This window comes from Numida meleagris, chromosome 16 (genome assembly GCF_002078875.1).
Source record: "Numida meleagris isolate 19003 breed g44 Domestic line chromosome 16, NumMel1.0, whole genome shotgun sequence".
Classification (NCBI taxonomy): domain Eukaryota; kingdom Metazoa; phylum Chordata; class Aves; order Galliformes; family Numididae; genus Numida; species Numida meleagris.
This window is the reverse complement of record NC_034424.1, coordinates 2293795-2321593: the sequence shown is the minus strand read 5'-3', so window position 1 is coordinate 2321593 and position 27799 is coordinate 2293795. Positions and strand designations below refer to the sequence as shown.

The 27799-nt window shown below is 51.0% G+C and overlaps 2 protein-coding genes across 5 annotated transcripts; both read right to left on the bottom strand.

The window, feature by feature from the left end:
- On the bottom strand, positions 2761–16205 carry TMEM268 (transmembrane protein 268). Of its 4 annotated transcripts, XM_021413906.1 has the most exons (11): positions 11084–16205; positions 10761–10956; positions 10498–10575; positions 8815–9122; positions 7942–8051; positions 7101–7208; positions 6458–6607; positions 5424–5534; positions 4572–4652; positions 3819–3992; positions 2761–3075 (listed from the first exon to the last, which is right to left on the bottom strand). In XM_021413906.1, the coding sequence occupies exons 4-11, from the start codon at positions 8918–8920 to the stop codon at positions 2851–2853; spliced, it is 1065 nt and encodes a 354-aa protein (XP_021269581.1). In that variant the 5' UTR covers positions 8921–9122; positions 10498–10575; positions 10761–10956; positions 11084–16205; the 3' UTR covers positions 2761–2850. The 4 variants fall into 4 exon arrangements, with proteins under 4 accessions (XP_021269581.1, XP_021269580.1, XP_021269583.1 ...); XM_021413905.1 differs by lacking the exon at positions 10761–10956 and having other exon boundaries at positions 10957–16205; XM_021413908.1 differs by lacking the exons at positions 10498–10575; positions 10761–10956 and having other exon boundaries at positions 10957–16205.
- On the bottom strand, positions 16346–19581 carry ATP6V1G1 (ATPase H+ transporting V1 subunit G1). The gene is made up of 3 exons (XM_021413909.1): positions 19426–19581; positions 18466–18566; positions 16346–17090 (listed from the first exon to the last, which is right to left on the bottom strand). The coding sequence occupies exons 1-3, from the start codon at positions 19505–19507 to the stop codon at positions 16917–16919; spliced, it is 357 nt and encodes a 118-aa protein (XP_021269584.1). The 5' UTR covers positions 19508–19581; the 3' UTR covers positions 16346–16916.

The following is a 27799-nucleotide window of genomic DNA, read 5'->3' as shown; positions in this document are numbered from 1 at the left end:
AATAGACTTGAATGTGGCTATTAAATAGTCTGTTCTAACAATAGCTCTAATTCAGTTGCATACTTACTGCCCATCCAAAACAAAATCTGTTTGCTGACCCCTGCATGGCTAACCCCCACTGGGGTGCAGGCTCTGGCAGCAGGCTGTGAGCTCTTGAGGTTGCCCAACTCTTGGGAAAACAGGCGGTTAGCCCATGCTGTGGTGGCCACATGGCTCCTTGTAACAGCTCTCATTACCTTCACTCAAGGGATATCTTCAGGAGCCATAGGAGAGCACTAGAACGGATGCATGGGAGCACGCAATGAGCAGAGATGTTCTTCCATCCCAGACCTGGCGGTGCCCAGTGTGCAGAGGTGCACACCACGGGACAGCGCTCCAAGGCCACCCTTTTCTCTTTAGCTTAGCACCATCTAGAGGGATGTGCCTGCACAGCCAGGACACCGGGACACACCAGATCTGTGGCACACTTTGGGTGAAGGGCAACGCCGATCTGCATTAGTTTTGGAGTGGGGGAAACCAAGGGATTGGGAAGCAAAGCCTCAGAAGAGAAGCTCACCCCTCCAGTTCTCCTTGCTGAAACATCAAGTTGCAGTTGTCCTGGCAAAGCATTCGGTGATGGGAGAATGTGTCCTCCAGAGAGGGTTGGTGGCTGTGGGTTTGGGGCAGGACTGCGAGGGCAGCAGCAGGAGAATGCTGAGGGGTTGGGTTTTTTCACACATCACCTATTCCTGCAGGCTCCAGTGACGTCTGGTGATGTGACGGGGAGTTATTAAGTGTTAAGAGCAGAGATTGTGCTCCATGCTTTTGGGGGTTGGAACTTGATGATCCTTGGGGTCGCTTCCAACCCAAGCCATTCTATGATTCGTGTCCATTCAAACCTTCTCCTTTCACTGGCACTGCACAAGACCACAGCAGGACTCCTGCTGATGTAAAGCTCTCTGTGCCAAATTACAGCTTTCAGCCCTGTGCATCAGAGCTTTTTCAAACCTCACAACATGAAACACTGGAACAAGACCATGTGACATTATCTCCTGTCTATCTCACACCGTGGTCTTGCGCTTTCTTCCACAGCAGCCCAGGCCATGGGTTTGCAGTGCCCTGAGATGCAATGCCTGCTTCCCATTAGCCCCAAGGCAAGGTCACTGAGGTAGGAGTCCAGTTCATTGAGGAGCATTTGGAGATAGGAAGCACATTGCTCTGGCCAAAGGAAACAGGGTTCAGAATCCAGCTGGCTTTTAGGCCTGCTCAGCTGATGCTCCCCGAGCTTCCAGCTCCCCACGCTTTGACCGCATCACGGAGCCATATCCCATCCCCGCAGGAGGAGGAGGAGGAGGAACCAGGCTGCAGGGATGCAAACATGCAGAGGAGAGCGAGGCAGGCGGGCTGGGAAGGACAGCTTTGCTGAGCCCCAGAGAAAACGGTTTGAGTAATTATCAATGGTAAGGAAACCTCAAGAGAACATAAGTGGGATTTCTGCACGGCAAACATGCTGCATATTTCACAGCCTCGGCTTGCCTGGGGAGAAAATCTGAAAATGGAGTGGTTTGAATCACAGCCAGGACCCTGGTTGGAACAATTCTCCTTCAGCCCATGAGAACAACTCCATTTCTTCTGTTACTTTTGGCTGCACCTGACCACGGGCCCAGCACCTCCCGGCAGATCCTCCCCAGCAAGGCTCCCATCCCACAGAGGTGGGCTCTGTGCAGCCTTGGGAGGGCTATTGGTATAACCCCTGTGATGCATTGCTGCCATTTGCTGGCTGTTGTCCCATTCCCCTCAGCCCACAGCTACATGGCCCAGAGACTGGGGACCCTGTGCTGCCAGCAGGCCCCAGAGCCACCACCCAGCCCCACGGAGCAACCCTCAGAGTGAGTTATTCTGGGGCAAAAAGCAGGGCCATGCAGCCATACCCCACTGCGGCACTGATATCCCAGAGCAGCATCTCTCCCTGGGCAGATCCCTGTGACCTCACATCACCATGTACCAGGGAGCTGCGTGCCTGGGGGCCCTGTACACTCTCCAGCATACAGCATTTCCCATAGAATAACAGCTGGATCCTTGGGAGGGGGGAAGGGATGTCTCTCGTCACTGATGTTTTAATTAAGAGCATAGGAAGGAAAAGCAAGGCATTAACCATCTGCCTTGCACTAGGGCCAGAGCGTGGCAGGTGCTGGGGTGCATTAGCAAGAGGAATCACACTCCTCCTTTAAGTAAAGTTAAGCTTTACTCAACACTTAACACCCAGTTAATTGCTGAGTGCTTACTGCAATTAGAGAAGCTGTCCCAGTTAGCAGTAATGGAGGGTCCGTGGCAACCCCCCAGCGCTGTGGATGGGGGAGGCTGCATCCATCCCTGAGGACACCACGTCCCTCCCTGGGGTGTGGGGGCACCAGGGTGTCCAGGACACAGCATGGAAGCTGCTGAGCTTTGTCCCTTCCTTGGGCTCTGCTGGAGAGCTGTGTGCTCCAAGCCTGGCCTGACTCCCTCATGCTGACCCAGGAGCAGGTTTTCCAAGCAGCACTCCACACCAAGAGGTGCTTCACACGGCTCATGGATGAGCCATTGCAACCCAGCAGTGAATCCAGTCTGTACGCTATGAAAACAAACTGTGCTCCCAACGACTTTGCTCTGCATTCAGACTGTTTCCAAGAAGGTAAAATCAGCCAAAGCACAGAGTCTGAGAGCCTGGTTTGTACCACCCCCCTGCCCACCTCAGTGTGATGGCTTGTGGGCTTACAGCACAGCAGTAATGAATGCATGGCAAGTTTGCATGCTTTATTAGAGTCCTATTTCCAATCCTTCTTCCAGAGGAGTCCAGGATGAGCAGTGACAGCCCTCTCCTCTGCCTCTTCATGCTGCTGTGCTTGCCCTTCTGCTCCCCGCAGCCCCCCGCAGCCCAATGCCCGGCAGCCAGCAGCGCTCTGTGCTGAGCATAGAGGCCTGGATGAACTGGCAGGGGCAGGGCACGCTGCTGCCCTCCATGTGCCCCATGGCTGTGGGACGGGGCAGCCAGCCACTGACCAGCAGCCGCACGTAGCAGGCACTGAAGATCACCAGGAGCTGCTGGGCCATCACCTGGAACGAGCAGGAGAGGGTCAGTGCCTGCCTCATTCAAACACTCTTCCTGTCCAGCAGAATCAGGACAGAAGTCGAGGACGGATACATAACTGTCCCAGATCCCCTTCTGGTCAGCAGTGCTGGCACGCTGTCCCCCAGGACAGTGACATGCCAGGCTGGGGGCTGGCAGCAAAGCCAGCCCAGGGCTGGGGGCTGCAGGGAGGGGGTGGCTGGGAGCCAGGCTGCTCGGGGACCCTCCTGTTCTGCCACCACCTCCTCTTGGCTTTTTTTTTTGCCAGTAGATGGCTGGAGAGCTGCTACCAACAGGGATGTCACCTGCACTGAATTCACTAAGTAACAGCAAGCAGAAAACTGCGAAATAAATCAAAATAATCTCTTCTGAAGCTTCTTGCTGAGCGGAAATGAGGACACATTTGTCACTCAGCATGGCACAAGCGTTTCAGGGCACGCTTCATGGAAGAGATGAAGGCTCAGCATGGCCGCACTCAGCCCAGACATGGGCACCAGGTCCTAGCAGACTTCTTCTTCCAAATAGGGACCAGAAGGAAATGCCTGGCCCATAAAACAGACAGCATCAAGGCCATAAGCATGAACTGCTTAGTGCTGTCAGGACTGGAGAAGGCACAAGGGGACCTCTAGGTTTGCAGGTGTTCTAGCCCGTGGGTGATGCCCACTGGGATGAGCTTTGGAGGCAACATGCCCAGATGCTCTGCCCGTTGATGAGGGGTATTTCTCGTTACCTCTGGGGGGCCCTCAGGGATGAGGTGGAGCAGCTCATTGCACATCACGGACTCTTTTTTGAAGCTCTCCCCACCAGATAGGAGAGGGGATTCCTCACACGAAGTCTCCTCTGCTGCAGGAACAGCCACCTCCATCACCACACAGAGCTGGTCCAGCCTGTGCCGCCAGCCCAGCTGCAGGAGAAGGACGGTTTGGGGACGCAAGGAGACAACTCAAAGAGCATGATTTCCTACCAGAACTATCCTCCCAGAGTCAAGAAAGGTACAAGATCTGCAGGTTGTACCCCTCACCTCCTGTCCTGCAGCCATGACCAGCCAGCACTGTTTAGATATCCATGCACCCACAAAGAGGAAGAGACTTTGCAAAGGCCAAGAGGACAAAATTCCCATCCAGGTACCCAGTGCGGTGCTTATTTATTCCCCAGGCTATCTCATTATCTCAAGAGGACAGCTGAAGGTGTCAGCTATTTCAGACAGTAACACCTGCCTTCAGCGTGTACCCTTGGCGACTTTCCTTTACCAAAAGCTGCACTGTTGATTACCCAGCTACGCTCACACCACAGGGCCTAAATACATTCCTACCGCACTGGGCACCAGTAGACGCAGTTCGCCCACCTCCCACTTTGCCCAGCTCCCAGTTTTCAGCAGAGGATGCCCAGGAGGGAACTCCAACACGCACTCCTCATGGCCCACTGCCCCCCAACCAACGACAGCCCATAGGGCAGCTGTGCCACCGCAGGCTGTGCCCTTTACCTCTCGCTCCTGCCGCAGCTCCGCGATGCGGGCTGACAAGGACTGAAGGCAGCGCTCAGGGCTGAAGTGCACAAACCACAGCTGGGACGAGCAGGTTAAGAATCACAGAATGGTTTGACTTGGAAGGGACCTTAAAGGCCTTCATCTGGGCCCACCATCAGTGCTCAGAGCCCCAACAGCCTGACCGTGGGTGTCTGCAGGGACGGGGCACCACCACCTCTCTGGGCAACCTGTGCCACTGCCTCACCACCCTTACTGTAAAAAGCTTCCTCCTTATATCCAGTCTAAATCTCCCCTCTTTTTGTTGGAAACCATTTCCCCTTGTGTTATCCCAACAGACCCTACTGCCTCCTGAGAGCGGAGGCACTCGGATGCTGCTGGCTTAGCTCCTCTCTGCAAGGAGAGCACAAGTGGGACTCCACTTTTCTGTGGTTGTTTGCTTTTGCCATAGGCACACTTCTGTGATTTTCATAATAAGACTCATTATTGCCATGTAAACATAATACAGTTTCAGGAATAATTGTCTGCCCCAAGGACTAATTTCACTTCAGTCACCTAGACTCTTCCCAGTGGCCTTTGGGTATATCTCAATCCCTATGGATGAGAAAAGAAAAATACCCAATTCTCCACGCCATCCAGTAGGAAGAAAAGAATCTTAGAAATCCCACCCTTTGGAAAGCCTCAGGGATCACTACACCAGTAAACGCCCTCCCCATCATAGGATCACAGAACAGTTGGGTTGGAAGGGACCTTAAGGATCACCCAGTTCCAAACCCCCTGCCATGGGTTGCTCGCCCCCCAACCAGATCGGGCTGCCCAGGGGCTAGGAAAAATTCTGCACAGAAAGGATACTTGTAGGATGCCGTGAGGCCCATCCAGGGCATCGGTAATCCCCAGAATTAAGCTGTGTTTGATAAAGAATTCATTGACAGCTGCCAGCCGCACATCTGTATTCATATTTATCTGGGAAAGAATGCAGGAAAAATTAACATGCTCTGTGGCAAAATTTGGCCCAGCTCAAGGCTGCTCACCATCGTGGGAGTAAGAACTGTGCAATGGTTGCTTTTTTCCAGCAACAGCAGGCGCTTTGAGCATCTTGTTCTTACTTTCACACCTACTTTCTGGGCATTATGACACCTAACTGCAACATCCCTTGCCTGAACCAGATCTCTGAGCCTGCTCTAAAAATACTCTGTCCTCCCCCTGCTACCCATGTTCCCCATATGCATCTAGGAGACAGCATCACAGAATCATAGAATGGCTTGGGTTGGAAGGGACCCAAAGAATCATCAAGTTCCAACCCCCTGCCACAGGCAGCTCCACCAACCTCCAGATCTGGTACTAGACCAGGCTGCCCAGGGCCCCAACCAATCTGGTCTTGAGCACCTCCAGGGATGGGGCATCCACACAGAATCATTATGGCTGGAGAAGACCACTAAGGTCACCAAATCCAATCCCAACCCATCCGCACTAACCATGTCCCTCACTGCCACGTCTCCGGGGACACTGACTCCACCACTCCCCGTGCAGCCTGTGCCAATGCATTACCACTCTTTTGGAGATGAAACAACTCCTAATATCCAACGTGAACCTCCCCAGGCACAACTCATCTCAACCTCCCATCCTGTCACTGTTACACGAGAGAAGAGGCCAGTCCCCACCTCACTACGACCTCTTTTCAGGGAGTTGTAGAAAGTGATGAGGTCTCCCCTGAACCTCCTCTCCTGCAGACTAAACAACCCCAGTTCTCTCAGACACTCCTCATCAGATTTATGCTCCAGACCCTTCACCAGCATTGTTGCCCTCCTTTGGACGTGCTGCAAAGCTGCAGGACCCATACTTCAATGGGAGGGAACTCACTCCCCGCGCTCCCTGGGTCAGCTCACCTTCCTCTGGCGGTGGTCGATGACCAGGACCACAACCACAGTGACAGCCACCGCAGCCAGAGTCACCAGCACGCTGGCCTCCCAGTAGCGCCCAAAGGAGCAGAGCTGGACCGTGGTGTAAATGTTTGTCCAGAGAGACATGTAGAAAATCTGTGAGAACCCAGAGAGAGATGGATGGTGCTCATAAAACTGCAGAAGTGAGAAAAGTCGAGGGGAGAAAAGACCTTGCCATAAATTAATTAAGTCGCCTGGGATTTTCAGAGGGTGAGGAAGGACGTGAGCTCTTTGCAATAATAAATGGAGGAGAGAAGAGTCTAGAAGGACTGAGAACTAGTTTATTATAAAAAGTTACCAAAGACAAACTGAACTATTAATGATGATTCATACCTAGGAACACTTTCAATTGAGTTCTTCCATTTAGGTAAGAAACGCACTCACTGAGGAACATTGATAACACTTGTGATAGTTCCTCTCTTTAGAAAGCTCCTATGTCAGAGCACTCAGGGTGATGCTCAGCTACAGGAGCGCTCCAATGATGGACACGGGGCTCAAGGAGGATGCCAAGGACTAGCAAACTCAGCCTTTACATTAAAAACAAAACAAAAGAAGCCAGGAAAATGGAGGGAGATCCCAGCGTCCTTACCACAGCAATGGCTATCTGGAACGCCCTGGAGTTGTAGAACAGGTACCGCCTCACTTCGGGCTTCAGGACCGCCTCCTCGATCAGCCTCCTCCACTCGCCCGCTGCCGCCTGCTCAGGGAACCAGGGGCAAGACTCATGCATTAAGTTGAATAGGAAGGGACCCAAAGGATCATTGCGTCCAACCCCTAGCTCCGCACAGCACCAGCCAACCCCAACCCTACAGCTGAGAGCGGTGTCCCAGTGCCCCCTGAGCTCCAGCAGCTCAGGGTTAGGGTTATCCCCACTGCCCTCTGGGGCACAGCCTTTCCCCAGCCCCACCGGGCCCTCAGCTCCATCAGAACAGCTCAGACAGATCTGGTGGGGCCCAGCCTGCACCGCAGACCCAACGTGCCCAGAGGGCACAGGCCCAGCTCCAGCCTCATCCCTGTGGCTGTCACTGACCAGAACGCTGCGTGCTGCCTCATTTGCAGTGAGTGATATCTCCCTGGAAAAAAGGGCAGGGAAAGTCACAAGAGAAAAGCGTGTTTTTATGGCAAAGGACAAGATGAGACAGATTGTCCCAGGGATGTTCTAGCACATCAGAGTGCTTTTATGCTCTTCAGCTGAACCTGCACAGAATGGCTTTCTTCACGGAAGTTTAAGCCAAGGTCATTACAGTTGTCTTGAAGTCAATGAGGAATAGACTGAAATTAAACTGAAACAAACCACCCTTACACCAAAAAAAAAAAGGAGAGAAGAAATTAATAAAAAAAGCTCCCTGTGATCTGGGTGCAAATGGTGTCAACACAACCTGCATTCACTCCTATGGGCTGCCAAGGGAGATGAGATGTGAGGTGCTTACCTGAACCCCCAGGGACTGGAGTTTCTCTGCACAAAGCTCCATGTCGAAGGAGGCAGCCGAGCAGGTGTTGTCCACGCTGAGCACCATGAGCACCTGGCCATTGCGGGGTTCTGCAAGAGCCCAGAGAGGTCAGCAGCACAGCTCTGGTGCGGGTTTTAATCCCTGCAGCTCAAGAGCCTGTGGCAAAGGGATGGCTGATAACACAGACTGCCACGATGTGCTTTGAATGGATCGCGCTCCCCTAGAGCTTACACAAGCTGAGCTATGCCAAGAGGAGGAGACTGGGGCCAAGAAAGTGGTGTGTTCACATGGGATCCTGTTTCACCAACATGTTTCATCCAGCTTTCCTTCCTCTCCGCAGCTCTGGGGATAGCCCCATGCCTCGGGGCTGCCCCTATGGCACAGTGTGCAGTGCTTCTCCAGGCTTCAGTGCTGGCCCAAGGGCAGCGTGCACTCACCCTTCCCTTCTCTTCTGCTTTCATCCTCCATCCTCAGCATCTCTTCACTGCTCAGGTACAGGAGGTGCCAAGTTAACTGAGGCAACTGCATTACAATAGGGTGTGACTGCATCAAGTCAAGAAGGGAAGAACAGACGCATCTAGAATCTCCAGGATAATAGCGTCCTACTTTTCTTGCTGAGGTTAATCCCCAGATTAAGCAGTGGAGGTGATGAGTATGAAGCAAGAATGAAAACAAATGGCCTCAGCCCTTGGGCTGGGCTCTGCTGTTCTCCATGGCTATGGTCAAATTGCTTGGCTTAGTCTACAGAGTACCAAGCTCAGATACCCAAAATCTGCAGAGGGGCTCAGCTTGTGACCTCTGCTGGGGCAACAAGAGCTGCTTCAGCCCTCTGGTCCAACCTTGTTCGCTTACCTTTCACCCACTGCAGGGATCCTTCCTTTAAATCACTCTTACAATAGAGGATGGAGGAAAGCGAGCTGTTTTTCTCCATCCCACCAGCTTGGCTTTTGTAGGCCATGCTGAAGGCACCGCTCCTTAAGAACTCTGTGCCGTAGTGTCAGCGATTTGGCGCTCCCTGGATCTCCCTTATCTCACAGTGCCCAGGCAGCAGGCAGCTCGCTCTCCTCGCTGGGGACCAGGCTGTGAAATCCTCACTCAGACTCCCACTGGCGACTTCCTTGAGATTCTGCCTTCCATGAGCAAGGCAGCATTTTCTAGCCCTGAAAAGAGGAAGAAAAAAAACATTCAGAGACAGCAAGTAAAGGGTGAGAGCAGAGAGCTCTGTGATGTTACCACCAGGCAGGTGCTAACAGTGCAATATGCACAGGCTCTCCTTTTGCTTGATTTTTTTTTTTTTTTTGCCAGAAGATGAGCAAGTTATCCCTAGATATCTCTTACATTATTCCAATGTCCTTAAATATTCATATTTTGTAAAGAATTGGTCAGGGAACAGAAAGGACTCCTGTTTGTGACAGCAGAGGAATTCCCCATGGCAGGAAGGAAATGGTGCAGATAAGGAAGAGCTACGCACCCACCCGAGCAGAGGTGAGCAGCAGCAGGGCAGGAAGCAACATGGGGAGCTCTGCTCATCTTCACCCCCGCAGCAGCTGCCATTCCCATGGGTTTGCCAGGGAATGCTGCAAGGACTTGTGGGTGGTTTATTCAAACCAAGCGCATGGAAGACTTTGAAGTTCACTTATCTTACATTCGCGTGACTCTGCTGCCAAAGCTATCATTTAATTTTAACCTCAACTCCCCCTTGTGTTTGCACCAGGAGATTGGTTTGGGGATCTCTCGTCGATCTCACAGAATGGTTGAGGTTGGAAGGGACCCCCCTGGGATCATCCAGTCCAACCCCTTTGCTTTGTCCAGAGTCACCTAGAGCACGCTGCCCAGGATCACATCTCAGCAGCTCTCCTTCCAGAAGGACTGCTGCTTTTTATTTTTTAACTAATGGTTGTTGCTGCAATCACCCCTTTGCACAAAGCCAGGATAGCCACCAGTTCAAGGACTGTCAGACAGGAAATTGAGGCAAGGGAAGCAACACAAAAGGTTCACATGGTTGCAAAGAAAAAAAGAAAACTGCAAAGGCTGGAAACTCAGTGCTTGAAGGAGCCAAACACGGTGCACTCTGCACAAGAGGTGCGTGCTGTGCATGGGGATGGCCACAGCACTTGCTCTGAATGCTGGAGATAAAAGGGAAACCCAATTACAAGCTGTCACACTGAGTCACAGTTGAAGCAGGGCTCTCTGTCCCAGGCACCTCGGAAGTGCTGAGTCCCGTGGGAGCATCCAGGGCAGCTCCTGAAGCCACCGCCTTCCCCAGCACAGCCGAGCCCAGAGACAACAGCAGCATTGCTTCAAACCATTTGTGCAGCACAGACCTCACATGGCTCCATTGCCTCTTATTGCTCCCGTGCATGGAGCTTGGCCCCTCAAACCTTCCCCGCCTGCGCTCCCCAGGGCTCCGTGTCTTTGTTCACCTCTGATTTTAACTCAAAGCCATTCCCTTTGCCTCCTCCTCCCTACAGACCCCTCCAAGCCCCAGCCAACCCAGCCCCACTGCTGTGTTAACAGAGCCCACCAGAGCCGTACCTCATCCAGCTGTGCTCCCGGGGCACAGACTCGGCTCCTTCCTCCTCCTCACTGCCCCACGCCGCTCACCGCTGGGCCCTGCAGGTTGGAGAGGTCCCGCTGCTGGGACACACAGCGCAGGCGAGCTGCACGCAGCTCCGTGCTCCCTGCTCCCATCACCCCGCGCCACAAGCACCGACTTGCAAAACCTCCCTGGTGCATGTGACTTTTCCCCCAGGCTCATTTCAGAGCTGTGGCTTTTAACCCTCTAAAGTTCCTCAAACCTGCTTCCCCATCGGGGACAGACACCGCTGCAGGAGCTGGGGTTGCCTTTCGGAGGGCAGGGGTCCACAGCTGCACTGAAGTGGGGCTTTGGATGGAGCAGGGGCACGGTCAGGAGGCTCTGCTCTTCCTTCTCCATCAGCCAGGGTTCAGTGAGCACACATCCCGAAGTTGCACCAAATGAGTCGCGGTGAATACCTGAGTCAGAGCCACGCATCAGCGGCGGGGCTGGAGGAATCCGAAGGGGTGAGCAAAGTTGACCACTTGCTCAACTTGCTCCAGGTTGAGCAAATGGTCACAGCAAGGCACAGAGAGGTGGAGGTACCGGGCTGGGAACTGCAGCCCAGCTCTCAACAGGAGGCTGCTCTGATACGGAGGGCAGAGGGAGTTTCCTGTTGGTTACCGCGCTGCAGAGAAAGGAAGCAGGATGGGATTCACAGCCAGACAGATCCTCCCAAAGCACTGGTTTCTAGGCCAAAAGAGATAGGCTTGGGAGACAGCATGAGGGAGAAGGCTGGGGTTCACCTCCCTGGGGCTCACAGCAAAGCTGGAGGGACCCCAGAGGCGGGGAACTGAGTCAATCAAATATCAGAGCAACCGCCAGTGAACAGTTAAAAAAAGAATAACAAACCCCACCATGCTTCATTGCAACATCTGTGCACACTTCCTGGAGAAAACCCCGCTCTGCTTTGTGAGGGCTGAACTTCTGCAATCCTCCTGGCTCCAGACATTGCTGAGCAATGCGTTCATTAAATCACGTGGCTGCACGGGGAGCAGCACCGCCTCCAAACCGCTGACCCACGTGGGAGCTCGTTTCCCTGGGAGCTGGTGGCTCACACATAACATCACCCAGGTACTGAAAAGATCAGATCCATCTTCTCACCGGCGTCGGTAGCTCGAGGCCCAGCTCCCATCTCCACCCATGCCAGGCACTGCGTTCTTTGCAAGCACTCCTCACCAGATCTGGCTTTGCTTCCTCCTTCTTGCCCACGCATGGTGGAATTGGGCGACCCAAGTGCTAGGAAAGAACACCGTCAGCTCCCTGCAAAGCGCCCGGGGCAGAGCTCTGTGGGGGCAACAAGCTTGGGAGCAGCTGCCCTAATTACACACAGCACGCACCCCTGGCTTAGCAAGGAGTGCCTCTATGTACGCACTGTGCTTGGCATCGCCTTGTCTTACCAACACAGCAAACCCCGCCAAGGTGGGAGGGTGCAAAAAAAATGACCCAAATGCAGGTGTTCACTGAGGTCTGCAGCCACCCACCTCCCTGAGCTCGCTCATCTCATTACAGAACAGCCAGTACCACATTCAGTGAGTAACTTATTTCAATCAACAGCGTGTATATTGTATACTCGGGCTTGCCAACAAGTTAGGCATTGCACAGATGTCTTTGTATCAGTGCTTCTGAAGTGCTAAGACATGCCTGCAGCATTCCTGTTCCTCCTATTAATGGTCCCACCAGAGCAGCCAGAAAATAGAAATCCAGCCCTCTGAAACCAACACCAAGTACTGCAGTTGCAAAGCAAACACAAAGTCAATCAGTAAACTGGGAAGGTGTTTGGAAAGCTAAGAAAAGGAACAAGAAATCAGGAACTCCCTGCCTGTAAAGCAGACACAGGGCGCTGGCAGGGTCCTAGCCTTCCTGCTGCAGCACGCAGCACAGCTGATGCCCTCTGGAACTGCCCCATCTGCAAAGCGAGGAGCAAAGAACCCATGCCCTGCAAGTAGAGCTCTTCCAAAGAAGACCACAACAAATCTCTCTTGCCTGCATCCACCACAAGACGCTTGGATTGCTGTGCTGTAGCGTGGCGACTTCATTTCAAAACTAAAGCACTGGCCAGCTCCGTGTCTGGGGGTTTACCCAAATTCTCCTCGTTTCCTCAGAGCTGTGCAGAGGTTTTTAGCTGTTTTGTGCACTTCATTTCACTTTTAGTTCAGTTTTGCACTTCTCTTTTGGGGAGTTTCACGCTATCCGTTTTAGATCATTTAGCCCATTCCTCAAGATCATTTTAAATTGTAATTCAACTCTTTGTACCGCTTGTATCTCTTCCCAGCTTGGTGTCCTGGAAATACATTATAACTCTACTCCCTATTCCATCACACTGCATTAATGAATATATTACAGAGAACGTGATTCCAGGGATGCTCTGCTCTGTTTGCAACAGCAGCTGCAGTCTCTGCCATGCAAGTTGCAGCTGTGAGCAGCCAACACAGCAGATCTCATTCTATTCAATGAAACTGCATTTTCAGCAGGTAACTGCTCCATCAGCTTGTTGGTTTTTTCTTCCCCCCAATGAGCCTTAATTAGGTGAATAAAACTGCTGAAAGCCTCGTCTTGCCTTCCCCCTCTCCCTGCACGCAGCCTTCTTTTGCAGACTGCTTTCTGTCAAGCAGCTCAGCAAAGCTGACAGATCCACCAGTCATGAAATGCAAACTCTTTATTTCACAATATTCCTAAAATACATGTTTCAAACGAGAAAAATGACACTTGCATAAAGCAGGGCTCTTTTCGCTTTTTTTCCTAGGCAGACGTAAAGTACTATGCTTCTTTTTAATATGGTAATGCAAAAACCTTCTTCCTTGTGCTTCGAATTTAAGAAGAAAAAAAGGATGCTTGCTGTGTGCCTTGGATAATGATTTGGCTATTGATTCAGCAGATGCTTTATTAGATTACTTTGCAACAGCCAAATGTAATTTAATACCTATTTATTTTCTATCCCTATGCCTGACTTGAGATACAATCTTTTCTGCAAGAAATTAGTGCCATCTCCTTTCAGCCTCAAAGAAAGATGAGACTCACCTTCTTTCTTGGAATATTTTGGCGAACTGCTTCCCCCCCCCCCCAACAAGACATTGATCTTGAGGGTTATCAATAATCTTTTCTATTGAGACTTTGAAGCCAAAGCCCCAGCTGCCATCAGCTGGTTCAAGGCTTTTCTGTCTTACCCTGCACCAGTGCAAGAACCCCTGGTGGTGTTGGGCAACAACTGAAGATCACATTCCACTTGCCCACAGGGGCCACTGCCCAGTCCTTTCCAGTTTGCCTGCACCAGACAGGAGGATCTTTATCTGGAGCACTTCTGCAACAGGCAGCAGAGAGAAGGAGATGCTGACCTTCAGGCTGAGCACCGCAAGCTGAGCGGGGAGCAAGCGCCGTCAGCACAAGCAAGCCTTGAAAATTGAACTCTGGCTTCAAGCAGCACAAATGTGTGTCCTAATTGCACCTTGTACTGCATGTTAAGCCATCCAGATGACGCTGGTATTTCGGTGTTAATAAGCCATTTGTCCATCTGCTGCTTTCCCCATGGTACAGATGACAGATCTTCTCAGTGGTATTTTAGAAATGAAAAACATCAGCTATCAAAATATGCATCGTGTCTGAAAAGAAATCCCACAAAAATCAAGTTCAGACTGCTGCTGATGAACCTGAACGTGACCGGTACCAAACGGTGCTGTGTTCATCTCCTAACGTGCCCATTTCAGCCCAGGAAAATGCTGATTTGCAATCTGAACCGCAAGAAAACAGCCACAGTCACTCACTTGACATTGCATGAACAGAACAGGACGCAAGTGCTGAACACTCTTTTACCTCCATACGGCACCAGGACTGAGTGGGATGGCAATGTGTCTGCATTTCCAGGGGTTAGAACTCAAAGGAAAAGAATCAGACAGTTTTATATATGCTTAAAGCAGCTTCTGGGCCCTTTCTGAGGTACAAGGGCAAGCTACATCTCTTTACATCTAGGGTCACCTACATTTAGGGTCACGTCTGGCAGGGACAATGCAGGCAGAGCAGCAGTGGGGCTTTGGAGACAGGTTTGTTCTCGCAACAAGGGTAGGTTTTACACTTATTAATGAAACTTGTTTCAGAACAGGTGGAAGACTAAAAAAATCAGACCACAGAGGAAAGGAACTGAGTCACCATACCTGTGCCAGAGTAAAATTGTTCTCTGCAGAGCATTTTCAGCACAGTCTGGCTTAGGCACATAAGGCCTCCTTTCCCAGAACACCTCATTGCAAGATTAAAGAACTTCAATTTAAAGCAACTTATCTAGACCACAAACAAAGCCAGATTTCCCGGTGTGCAGTAATTGGAAACGCTTGTTTTGGTGTGAATTTATACAGCCAGGTCATTCCCAACAGTTAAATTTCAGGAAAACCGTTACAGAAAATTGATATTCTTGCAAGCATCAAAACTTCTGCATGTTTTAAAGGGAAGGTTTTCACCTCCTGCTTTGCCAGAGAGGGAACAATCTGGGGAGAATTTTACACGCTCTTTCCTTACGGCTCTTCCTTACTCTAGAGAGCAAGAACAGAGAGTGTACATTTAACAAAGGGAAACTTATGAACTATGAGAAAGTGGAGGCACGTGATGTGCCTGTTCCAGACAAAGTAAGTCTCCTTTTACTGATAAACAAACTGGATGGAGTGGCTAATTACAGCCTGGAGCTAGGAGGAGTTTTACAAGTACCAACGTGCTGCAGCCTGACCACCTGTTCTCAACAGGAGGAACTGTTTCATCTCCAAAGGACAGACTAGAATTAGCGTGGCTGCAACCTTTTATGAGGCCATAGCACCTCTCCAGCCATTAGATGAGTCTGATTAAAAAGTGCTTTGATCTTGTTCTCCTTGCACAGACCTGGCATTTTCCCAGCCTGACAGATTCTACTTCACAGGAGCTTTTGTTTCAGTTTTACAACCCATTTAATAGCCTCAATTCCTAACAAGATCCTTTAAGAACTACAGTATGCTAACATAAAATATTACTACTGGAGACACCACAGCATTCTCTTTCATAGCACTGCACAACTGCAGGCACATACCTGTTCTTTTATTAAGGCTTCCATCCATTTTGCTTTCCTCCCTCCCATTTGCAATCTTACCCTGCGGGTCTGAGAGGCTTTTCAATGCTGTGCTGAAGGTCTGCAGAAATACAGGATGTTTTGACTGAGGAACAGCATCAAGGTTTCCTCCTCAGCCTGTTAACTGCATGAATCGCAGGTCTGATCCACGTCATGCTGATCGAGGTCTCTTCTTTTGCAAAAAGTCTTAAACTGAACTTAAAAAAAGCAAAGCTATATTTTAATATTCCGCTGGGGTGGAATAAACTGCTGGAACACGAAAGCTCATGATGTATTTGTGTGCGTTCTTGATTAAAGAGCTAGAAAGTGAGGCATGGATGGCCCTAACACTTATTTCACACTGTTCCTGGGAATAGCAGGATGCTACATGACCTTGGTATAAACAAGCAGCCACCAGGGAAGGATAATTACTGCACAGTGCCTGGCTATCAAACTATACTATTGAACTGGCAACATTTTATTTCTCCTAATAGTCCAAAGAACATTTGTTCCTGAAGGCTTTCGGAACAACCTGGCAGGTAAAGCATCAGACTGGAGCCAAGAGGAGGAGATCTGTAATGGATTTTAAACTTACCTGCTGTGACCTTCAGACATTTGTTTTATTTCTTGCTCTCTTATTAATACCTGATATTCATTCTTCAGAGTCCAGACTCTTCATGCAACAGTGAGTCCTGCTGGTGCTCTCAGAACAATTTTGTTGTTACAAGAAGACTGATTAAAGAGACTTTGGAGTTAAATAGAGGTTTTTACTTTCAAGTGTCATAGTGCCAGACTTGTAACCCAAGCTAACAGCAGAATATACAGACAATATTCAGTACAGAGAAACTCAAGCACCTGAAAATTATCAGCCAGTACTGTACAGCCAGAGAATTCTTTTGGAATTTAACCTTGCACAAATGCTAACAACACACCAAAAAATGCGTTTCAGCGAACAAGAATACAGAGGTCCAGATTACTGACTCAGGTCAGCATCTCCTTCCCCTTTTTGTTTCTCAGAGGACAGTCTCTCTTTGAACACTATCCAGCAAACAGGGAGCATTAATGTGCCAACACGAATATACACTTAATAACTTAGCACGGATTTGAGACATGACCATTTATGTCTGGATAAGCTCTCAATCTACGTCAAGAAAGAAACTAACAGAAGTCAACAAAATACTAATGGCCTACAACTCACTGAAATAATTAACACCTTTACAAGAGGAACAGTTAAGGTATGGCTACGAGCTGTACATTCCACCTGCAGCTCAAACGTTACTGCCAGCATTCCTCATATGCTTATTCCCTCTTCCAGCACTACCCATTGATGCGGTAATTCACATGGATTTCAGGTTTGATGTCACACACCAGAGACAACAGCTGGGAGAGCACCACCTCACGGTTCCTCTGGAAGTTCTGCTGGATTACGCTCATCTTCTCCTGGGTCTCTTTCTCGACTTCAGTAGTACAGCTGCCATGAGATCCAAGTGCCTACAAACAGCAAAGGGAAGAGAAAGCTCTCAGGCAAGCTGTTTGCCAAAGAAAACGCTGACTGGTTCTGTGCTTTGGTGTTCTGTACGGCCTCGGTGCATCTCAACTATCTTTGTTGAGGGAAGAACTGCGCTGGAAGAAATAGGAGTACACCTGGATTGTCCTCTCAGACTTCCCAGGAAACTTGTCCTAGTTTATCACCAGCAGCCTGCATCTGTTATCTTCCCTTAATCAATAATTACCATGCTTGGAGCATGAGCTTCCGAGGAATGCCTGAAGTGAATGTCCTGCTGTACTGGTGACTGAAACTGGGAACCCCTGTGCACTACTATTGCAGATAGCATAGATAAAGTAGTACTTGTGTTTTAGTTTGACCTCAGCCTTCAGATCACTGGTTGTTCCCATACTTTGAGAATCTTTCAAAAAATCTGACTCCTAGATATGACTGTGGTCCAGGTAATGTGCATACCAAGGAGTCCCTTATAGCTTACAATGTCTTCCTTGATCAGTAAGCAAGGGCAGAGAGAAAGCCTGTTATAAGTGGGGAAAACACAGGCATGGAACAGCTGAGACAAGCAATACCCTGGGACTGAATTCAAAAACTTCCTTATTTAGAGAAAAATAAGTAAAATAGAACCAGCTGCCAAGCAGTGAAGACCACTTTTCAGCCTGGAATGGCTCGGTACCACACACCTAGTGAACCAAGCTAACAAAGGATTTTAAAAATACTAATCTACACTGACTGGCATGAAAGCAATTATGCAAGAGAACAGAGGACATGGTGTGCTAACCAGAAGAGGGACAGAGAGCACAGTTGCCAGATCAATTTCTGAAGATTTCAGAAGTGGCAGGGATACACAGCAAGTGGAAACACTCCACCTGCACTAGAGCCCTCACCTGGAAAGGGGCCCTCGGTTCTGCACTTTTGAGGAACAACTCTTCTTACTCAAAATAAAAGGAAAATAGGACACAGCAAGCAAGACTGCTGAGTGGAACACAAGCCTTACAACTTCTTCAGGAAGAGCTGTGTCTCCAAAGTAAGTTTCTACCAAGTTAGCATCGAAGGAACCAGCCTGTCAGGGAAGGAATTTGGAGTTTTCTGACACTGCTGCACAGAGCAGGTCTGGGGAGGCTGAAACCTATCAGGGCACCAGGGAGTATGGAAGTTTATTAAGTTAATTCATTGCCAGTTGATATTTCCAGCTCTTGAGATGAAACATACCACACTGATTTATTTCCACCAAGCTCTCCAACATGTGACTATGTATCAGCAGAAGGGTTAGGGAAGTAGACCTCTGGCAACATGTTCCACTCTGAGGGCAACAATCAGGGCTAAGGAGCAGGACAGTAAGAGCCAGTGATCTAGCAAACTAACCGCTGCTTCCTTGGCTTTGAATTCCTTCTCCCTCTGTAGGCGGTACTGTTCAATCTCTGCCTGGGCTTCTTCTTTTGCCTGCTTCAGCCTCCGATTCTTTCCTGTTTCCAAAGAACACACCATATGACATAAAGGAAAGAAAGCACCGACAGCCTGTTTCCCCACACTGCTCCAGCTGCCGGATGCACAGCTATTACTGCAGCCACTGTCAACCTCACTGAGCAATGAGCTACCACCAGCCAGAACTCCAGATGTTCTCTCATCCAGCAGATACAAGACAACCTGCAGATCTGGCTTTGCTCATGGGAGCATGCAGCATCTCAGGATGATCCCAAACAGCACAGCAGGAAGAACGGGCAATTTCAATTTTGTCTCAGTCCAGCTGCGCAATGGAGAGAAGCAATGGGCTATGAACTTCCCTTGTGAAGTTGCCACCACACCCTCCTCTTCAGAGTTATCGGCAGGGTCAGCCCCAACAATCAGCTCCACACAACGCTGCCAGCAGCTAAAAGCACAAGGCAGAATGCTTCCATGCATCCCATATTAGAATCACAGCACGGCTGGGTTGGAAGGAACCATAAACCACCCAGCCCCACCCCTGCCGTGGTTGTGCCCCCCAGCTCAGGCTGCCCAGGGCCCATCCACGACAAAACGAGAAAGCATGCTTGAATTGGGAAAGCCCAGTAAAGGCTACAAAGGATCTCTACAGCCAGACGCTCCCTCCCTTAGCTAACAGAACCACAGGGGATGGAAGGGACCTCTGGAGACCACCTCGCCCCCGGGTGCAGTCAGGGCGCACTCAGGCCTACAGCTGCCGGGCCCGGCTCCGCGCACGCTGAGGCCTAGCCCAACGCGCAGCCCTCGGGAGCCACCGCGGGAGGCCTGAGGCGACCCGAGCCGAGCTTCCCCCGCACCGGAGCCCCACAGGCCGCTGCCCCACTCCCGCGGGGCCGTACTCACGCTTGCGGGCCTCGGCCACCTTCTCGGCAGCGCGCTTCTCGGCCTGCAGCAGCTGCTGGATGCCCTGCGACTGGCTCGCCATGGCGACCCTCCGCTCCCAGCCGGCGTCTGACGTCACCACGTTACCGCGTCACGTGCCCAATGCGCTAGGCCACGCCCCCACGCGCAAACCACGCCCTTCCCTACAAACCACGCCCCCTCCCTGCAAACCACGCCCCTCCCTGCAAACCACGCCCCTCCGCCGCCGGGGGTGGTTGGTTGCTTTTTTGCCCCATTCATTCCGTAGGAGAGCCGGAAAAGGCGAGGCACCGGAGGGATTCGTTTATTTATTTTCCACGGCGTGGCTTTTAACCCTTGTGGCAACTCAGAAAGCACGTTGCAGTGCTTAATATGAGTATGGTTAATATATTAATATAATGCTTAAGGAAGAAATCCTTTCCTCAGGGGGCGGTGAGGCCCCGGCACTGCTGCCCAGAGCTGTGGGTGCCCATCCCTGGAGGTGCCCAAGGCCGTGGATGGGCCCTGGGCAGCCTGAGCTGGGTGGCACAACCACGGCAGGGGTGGGGCTGGGTGGTTTATGGTTCCTTCCAACCCAGCCGTGCTGTGATTCTAATATGGGATGCTCTTTGCAACCCCGGTGCATCCCATTAACCCTCTGGGAAGCTCTGGTTCCCTCTGGGCTGAAGCATTTTCCGATCAAGGAAACAGTTCCTCCCCACTGAGCATGGCGACCCGTGGCCACCCCTAACACCTCGGGGACACCTGGCAGCCCCAGCCCCCTGTGAATGCGCCGGCTTCACCCCAGCCCAGCCGTCAGCCATCACATCCCAGTGGCAATTTAAAGCCCTGAATGCGATTCCTTGACACTTTTTGGAGCATAAATCACCATTATTGCCGGGGTGGAAGTGGCAGCGCCGAGGCGGTGACTCACATCCCCGCAGGGAGGGATTGGCGGTGGCTGATCCACCGCTCCTGTTCCCCGTGATGGAAGGGACGTGAGACAATGAATCAAATGTGTATTTATAGAGTGGGATGAGTGCGTGACAGGGTGACCTTCAGCAGGGCCTGGAGATTAACAAAGTGGGGCTGTCAGCCCGGCCTAACGCTCAGTTCAGTGGGAGATAAAGATGGAAAGAGCTCTGACCATCAATCTGAGTTTACTTCAAGCCTGGGGATGGGCAACGTGTGGCCGCAGAGCAGGACCAGGGCTGTGCAAGGCAGACTGCCCCACAGCAGAATGCTTGGAAGCCCCGCAGCCCACTGTTTGCAGAAATGAAGCTGCCAGGATGTCGTTTTCCTCCTGGCTGATTGGGATTTGCAGACTCGCTGCTCCCAAGATAACCTCACACTTTTCTGCCGCCCGAAAACTATCCTGGCTGTAACCGCACCAAGTTTTCAGGGAGAAATCCCTCCAGCAGTACAGCTCGGGATGGGCAGAAACCACGTGATGAGTTTTGGACAGTTTGGCTTTGATGCTTAACAGATGAGGCGGCAGTAGTTTGTACTTCAAACGCTTCCTCTGGGTGCGCTGCTTTTTGGTGGGAGATTGCTCCAAACCAAATTGAAGCCTGACGGTGCGGGTCACATGCAGCGCTTGCGAATGTCAGGGTGCTCTGATCCACTTTCCACTTCACGCTGCGAACAGCAATTTCTGACTGCTAAGAATGGACTCCCAGTTCTCAGTCCTGCATTGGCATTCAGAAAAGAAACACTTCTATGACTCCAGCTACTGGCAATGGCTTTATAATTAAGCAGCACCACGAGTACTCCTGAACTTGTCTTTTATTCCCTCAAGATTAATTGTAACGAGCTTGTCACTCGCTGTTACAGCATAAGAGCTGCCGCTGCAGCTGGCACCAGCATCCTGCTATCTGCCTGGTGCTGCTTTCTGAGCACCACAATCTCAGCTCATCCTGGATTGCACGTACCACACACTCAGTGGAAGTCTGGTGAAGCAGCAGGGAGCACGGGGAAAGTGCAACATTTCAGAAATGTGCCCGGTTGGTGGGGATGGCTGGGAAGCAGGGAGCGCTGCTCTGCATGGCGTGAACCGGGCAAAAGCGTTTCATCGCTCTTTGGTACCTCCACCACTTCTCGCTTAATCCTTTTTTTTTCCCCCTAAAGATTTGTTTTCCTGCCGGCCTTGGAGGCTGATTTTCATCTCGGAGTGCCGTCTGCTGCTTTTCTGCTTTGTTCTGTGCTAGATTATATCTCCAGGCGTGTGCTAAAGTGGGTTCTGAATCAATAACTCAGGAGATGCTTCTGGAATTGGGAAGGAAGAAAAGGCTGATCTCCCTCATCTTTGCTTTTCTTTTTGTTTCTAAACATAAAAAAACACGCACAGCATCTTCTGATCCTCCAGCTGTGAAGGATTCCAAGACATTTCATGAGAAATGAGATTTTAAACAGTGTGTTTGGCTTCTTTCCAGATCAGGTAATTACATCCCTCCTCTCTAAACTCCCCTGCACTTTCAGCTGGATGCTCTATTAGTCTCCGTTCCCCAACTTTTTTGTTTTGCTCTGCAATTGTCTGTTCTTCTAAAATGGTTCCATCTTAGTCACCAGGGAACTGAACGGGTTTCTCTCTTCTGAGCTTTAATTCATTAACACAAACCACTGAGGCACTGAGACGTCGCAACTGTGCGTCGATGATAAATGATTGTTGTCGAGAGTTTAAAAACTACCCATGAATAATTAACTGCAATTCATAGTTTGAGGGCAATATTTCAAGTTCATGAGCTGAGTACTACAAATCCAAGCATGATAGAGTGGTGGAATTTACAGAGAAAAATCGACCACAGTGTACAAATCAGTGCCACCCACCTGTACCTGACTTAGACCAAAAGCTTGGCTCCAGCATCCCGGAGTAAGAACAAATATTTCATTTTGGTTTGTATTTTCTTTGTGATTGAGCAATCCAAAGCCTACAATGGCATGGCTGTGGTGATAGAATCCTAGAATCATTAAGGTTGGAGAAGACTGCTAAGGTGATTCAGTCCGACCATCAGCCCATCCCACCATGCCCGCCCACCGTGCCCCTGCCGAACCACGCCATGAGAACAGACTCAGAGCATAAGAGTATAAGAGCAGAGGGAGCTGGGCACTCTGATTATGTATTCTTTTGTTGTGATGGAATGTCAGCAGAACGTATTAATTTCCTTCTGTGCGAGAAATCTCAATTCTTATTTCCTTGACATCTCCCAGTGTCCATCCTACATCAGGGCCTGAGCGTCCTCTGCAAGGGATGTGACTGGGGAGCTCAATGCCTGGGAAGCAGCCCAGGCTCCCGCTGCTGCACCTGGTGCTTGCAAAGCCCTCGGTGTCCTGGCACTGGGAACACCCGTGTCCCCTTGTCACAGCAGCCACGGCCACACTGAATGCCTGGACCAGGAGCTGAGACACATTGCTGTCATTGCAAAGCAGTGTTATACACTGACAATGCACAGTGCCAAAGCTTTGACTGCTGAAGGCAACTATCGCTTCTTATCAGCTCCTGCAAGAACACAGGTGTTATCTGCTGGGAGGAACCCCCCTGCTCCGTGTTTTCCCTTCTCTAAAACCTCTCCCTCATCTTTGCAGTCTGACTTTCTCTGCCCCTAACCACTGAGTAATGCCACTGTGGAGTCACTGCTTTCAGGCGCTGTGTTCCAGTGATGGATGAAATAAACTCAGTGTGTGTGTATTGCTCGGTGCTTTGAGAGGCGTTTGAATAAGTGACAGACTGCAGCGTAAGTCTCATTCATTACCGGCGTTTCTCAGAAACATCAAGTGTCTGAGGGCTCTCTTTCATTTGGATGCTCGTTAGAGGCTCTGGAGGGTTGGAAGAAATATGCTGTGACGCCAGCACAAACCCATGCAGCGTGCTGATGCCAGCACTGAGCCGAGAGGTCTGGGTGCTGGGGGATGCTTCTCCAACAAGAGACACCAGGCAGCTTCTGCAGCTGCAGCAAACAGCCTGCTGCTCTCACTTGGCAAAGCCCTACACCTCTTATTGCCTCCCAGCTCCCAGTAACTGCAGAATCAAATCCCCTCAGCTTACCTGAGTTACCCCCCTTGCTCTGTCATTGCTCTTCCCTCCCCGGACCCAAACCCAGCTCCGCTCCACTCACTTCAATTGCCGTTTGCCAGACGCTCTTAACTGCAAGGCAAAAATAAAAGTCCATCCATTTTCTCCCCACCTCATCCATCAGTTTCTCCCAGCAACAAGCTTGCTGCTGCCAGGAGGGCTCTCCAGCAGCTGGCCACCATGGAGCGAGCCCAGGGCCATTTGGTTTGCTGCAATCATCTGCTTAATTGGGTAATAGGCAGGGCACAAGGGCTGAGCTGCACGCCATGTAATGAAACTGGAGTTCAGGAGGTTTCAGGACATTAACAGTGTGATTAACCTGCAACAACCACGGTAACGACTTGATTATCCAGAACAATAAATCATCTCGCATAGATGGCCTGGGGTTTGCCTTGCTTGGGTGTCGGGTTTTTTTTTTGCATCTTGGAAAGCCATGAGTCTGTCTGCAAGATTATAACAACTTCACAGAGTAATACCCAGATAAAGACCCAAAGCACTTCATAAAACACTATTTTAGGAATGCAGACAATGGAGAAGGGGAAGCCTGTTGGCTTTTAGGCCTTTAAGATGAGGACACAAGCCATGCAACAGCTTTCATCCTATTTCCTGCCCCGTCTCACCTCAACCTACTGGCCAGTCCTTTTTCAGAGGGCTTTGGGACTGGCATTTCCATATCTGGAGCCATGTGGCTCTGGGCATGAAGGCCATGGGCAGGAGCACCCTCCAGTGCTAAGCGATGCAGAGCCCACAGGGTGAGCTGAGCTGCAGACCCGCTGCATCCCAACAGCCCCATCAGCCCAGCTGGCTCCTGCATTCCTCTCCATACAACCCTCTGAATGCAGACTCTGGGCTGTTGCCAAAGGCCCAATCCAGCTGCCTTTGCACCACAGCGTCTGCTCTTGGCACCTTTTGTCCAGAGAGGTTCGTTAACCACCTGCTGTTGCATGGCAGCACGCATACCGACATCCGAGGAGCTGGTGGTGAACCTGGCTCAGAAGAAGCAGGCGCACACCTCTCAGCTATTTATAACATCAAGGAACATTTTGGATGGCATTTTCCAAATGCCGTTCCCAGGCACAGTAGCCGCGGCAGAGCAATAGGTTTGAGGTTTGCACCCAGAGCCCTCTGCTGCACCCTGTCAATATCTGCATTCAGGACTTACCACCAGGGCTACATCAGCCTCAGGGCAGGGCTGATCCTGCTGCCACGCATCTCCTGGCTGCTCTCTGTAAAGTGCTGTACTGCAACCGCTGTCCGTGCCCTTCCATTGGCTGATGTGCAGCACAACACAGCAGATACAGCCCCAGGCCCTCTGGTGCTTAAGGAGATGTGCAGCTGCTCCTTGAACCGAAGTTAGGTGCTGAGCAGGAGCCTGTATGTGGGCAGATGGGACAGGAAGCACCATAGATCCATTGGAGATGATCTAGTCCAGTTCCGGGTCCAGTTCCCCAGCATTTCCCTGGGACCCTTCCCAGTGCAGCCTCAGCCCGCTGCCAGGAGCCATCCATTATCTCAGTGACGAGACACGAGATCCTGAGAGAGACGTTACAAATCTGTCTTGCAGATAATAACATGATATATGAACACAGGGCATAACTGAGAGCGGTGCTGGGCCGTCAGCACTGTGAGCAGCATGGCTGTGGCTGCAGTGTAGCTCTGTGTTCAACCCCTGCCCCAGCCATGCAGATCAGCACAGCCTATTGATTTCAGTAGGGTTCCACTGCAATCCTAATGCCCACGGCAGAGTAATGCTCCTCTGAGAACTCCTTTGCTCTCACTCGAGATTTGCCAGCGTGTTCCTGCTCTGTCCCCACGTCAGGTTTTCTGTTGCGTGGATCTTTTGCCTCCCTTTTGCAACCAATATGTCTGGGCTTAGAAAGATGATAGTGATGGAGTTCAGCGGCCAGCTCAGATGGCAAAGCTGGAGCACTGCTGTTTGGTTTGTGTCTACCTCTCGTTAAAAGAACAGACCCCAAAGGTGTGCACTCGTGGGATTTTCAGTGGCTTTGAGGTTTCCCTTCTGAGCCAAAAGGATTCAGTTGTATCAGATGCCTCCGCTGATTGCGTCTTGCAAACAAAGCAGAATTTGCAGGCTTTTACTTCTGTGCCTGGTGGCCTTTATAGTCTGGACGTAATTCTGGTGGGATGCCAGTGTTATGACATTGGGGTCTCAGCATGGTGAGCTGTGTGTTAAAGGACGGATGGCCAAGTTATGCACTGCTGCGTTAGTGGGAGCTGATTTATGCAGCAAGGTGGTACAGCCAAGGGGAGGTCAGACATGCATAAAAATAGAAGCTCTTCCCACCTTCACTGCATGCACGAAGCATTAAATAAGGACTGGCCCTCGAAAAGAGGCTTTGGGCGTTGCTGCAGCTTCAGCAGACAAAGCTATTTGTCTACAACTTCTGCATATCAGTTCCCCTAAGTTTCCCGTGGTTTGGTTTTGAACCATGAAAAGAGCAGGTTTGCTGGCACCCAGGGCTGGGAGGAGTGTATCCTTGGGGGCGAGCTGTGCCAGCAGCCCTGCATTGCCAGAGGGTGGATTGCATTGGGGTGGATGCTCAGAATTGCCCTACAGGACACAGTGGCAGAGCCCAGCAGCACCAGCGCCATTCAGCCTCAGCCTCTATGCCTCAGGTCTCAGATTTGCAGGCCCAGCTGGTGGAGCCTGCTGTACTCCTTTGGAGCAGAGCACACGAAGCCCGCCCAGCTCTGGCAGCGCAGCCCTAGCTGGGTACCGCCGTGCCAGGCTCTTCTGTTTGACAGAAAAGACAAGAAAGTGAATTTGCAATAAAAGGGAAAAAAACATGAGAACATCGGCTTCGCAATCTCATCCTGCTGCAGGGCAGGACTCTGCCAGAGCCCAGACTCAGCTCTGTTTCAGCCGGCCCAGCAAGGAGGATGAGATCAAAGTTCCTACCCAGACAGGGCGCCCGTGGCTGCAGGAAACATGTCTGGCTGCCGTTACTGATACTGAAAAATAGCTGTGATGGGCGAAGCATCCCCTTCAGTTCTGGCCCGAGTTTATTGGTGTACGACGCCTAAGCCCCGGGATTGTATTGTTTGTCTGCAGTGCTCCAGGAGATCAGCTTCAGAATTACAGATGTGCACATCCCCGCTACATGCAAACTCAGAACTGTGTTCAGTAATGGGCAATTTAAACCCCGCGTGTCCTTCATTTCACGTGGAGGCTGCGTGCTGGCATGGGAAGGGGACTGCTCCCACCGTGCGTGGTTGCTATGTAATTTCCTTCTATTTTAATGAAGAAGTTTGTTATCAACTCCCAACATTTAATATATACAAAGCGTATCTCTGTATATACACACATCCATCCCCTTCCTCCTCTCCCTTTCGTTTAGAGAGCGTCTCGTTTGGGGCTGACATGCTGAACAAATTGCATCTACCTCACCGAAATACCCCACGTATTTCATTACACAACGCTCCGGCTCCCCTCCTCAAATCCCTTTCCCATGAATGATGGCTGGTATTTAAATAAGCATTTTCTAGAGCCTTCCGTTCACTTTAATTAAAAGCTAATATTTATCGAGCCAGGCAGATGTGCTCTGCCCCAGACGTCGCCCGTTCTGCATTGGCAGCGTGTTCCGCAGCAAGCAGCGTGTAATCACCGCCAACCCGGAGTAAGTACTATTGATTGCTGCCTCTAATAGAGGATATGATTTTAAGGGACTCGCAGGAGCGGCCTATTCAAGCTCATTTTATTTATTGATCGAGGCGACGAAGGCTGTAATCACGCGTGGAAACACGCGGCCATTTGTCACGCACCGGTCACTAGGAAGGCGTACCCAGCAGCACAGCACCGGGGTGAAACAAAGCGAGCGCATCCCCATGGGGTGACTTTCTCATCACCCCACGGCACGGACAGGGCCCCTGTGCTGTCCCATCACCTCCCTTTGCCACCTCCTCCTTCACGCTGCCAATCCCAGCCCCTCGTTGGTGGCTTTGGCCGTTCCTCCTTTCCCCTCTCCTTGTTTCTCCCTCACCTCGCTGCCGATTTCCATCCTCAGGTGCTTCACCGCAGAGCACCTCCGACATTTCGTGCCTTTCTCTTCCCCATTCAATCAAGGAGCTCTCAATCAGTCCCGCGTGCTCCTTGGCGGATCATTAGCCGTGTTGACTTTTACGCTGCATCCCACTTAAATCTGGGCTTCAAGTGTTTTCTCTCTCAAATTTGCTCGGAAGCGGAGCGCGTTATGGATCAAATAGGAGTGCCACTTCAGGAGGGCACGGGGTGCTCAGCCCCTGCTGTGCTGTGGGAGCTGCAGCCTCAGCCCTGAGTGCCCTCGGTGG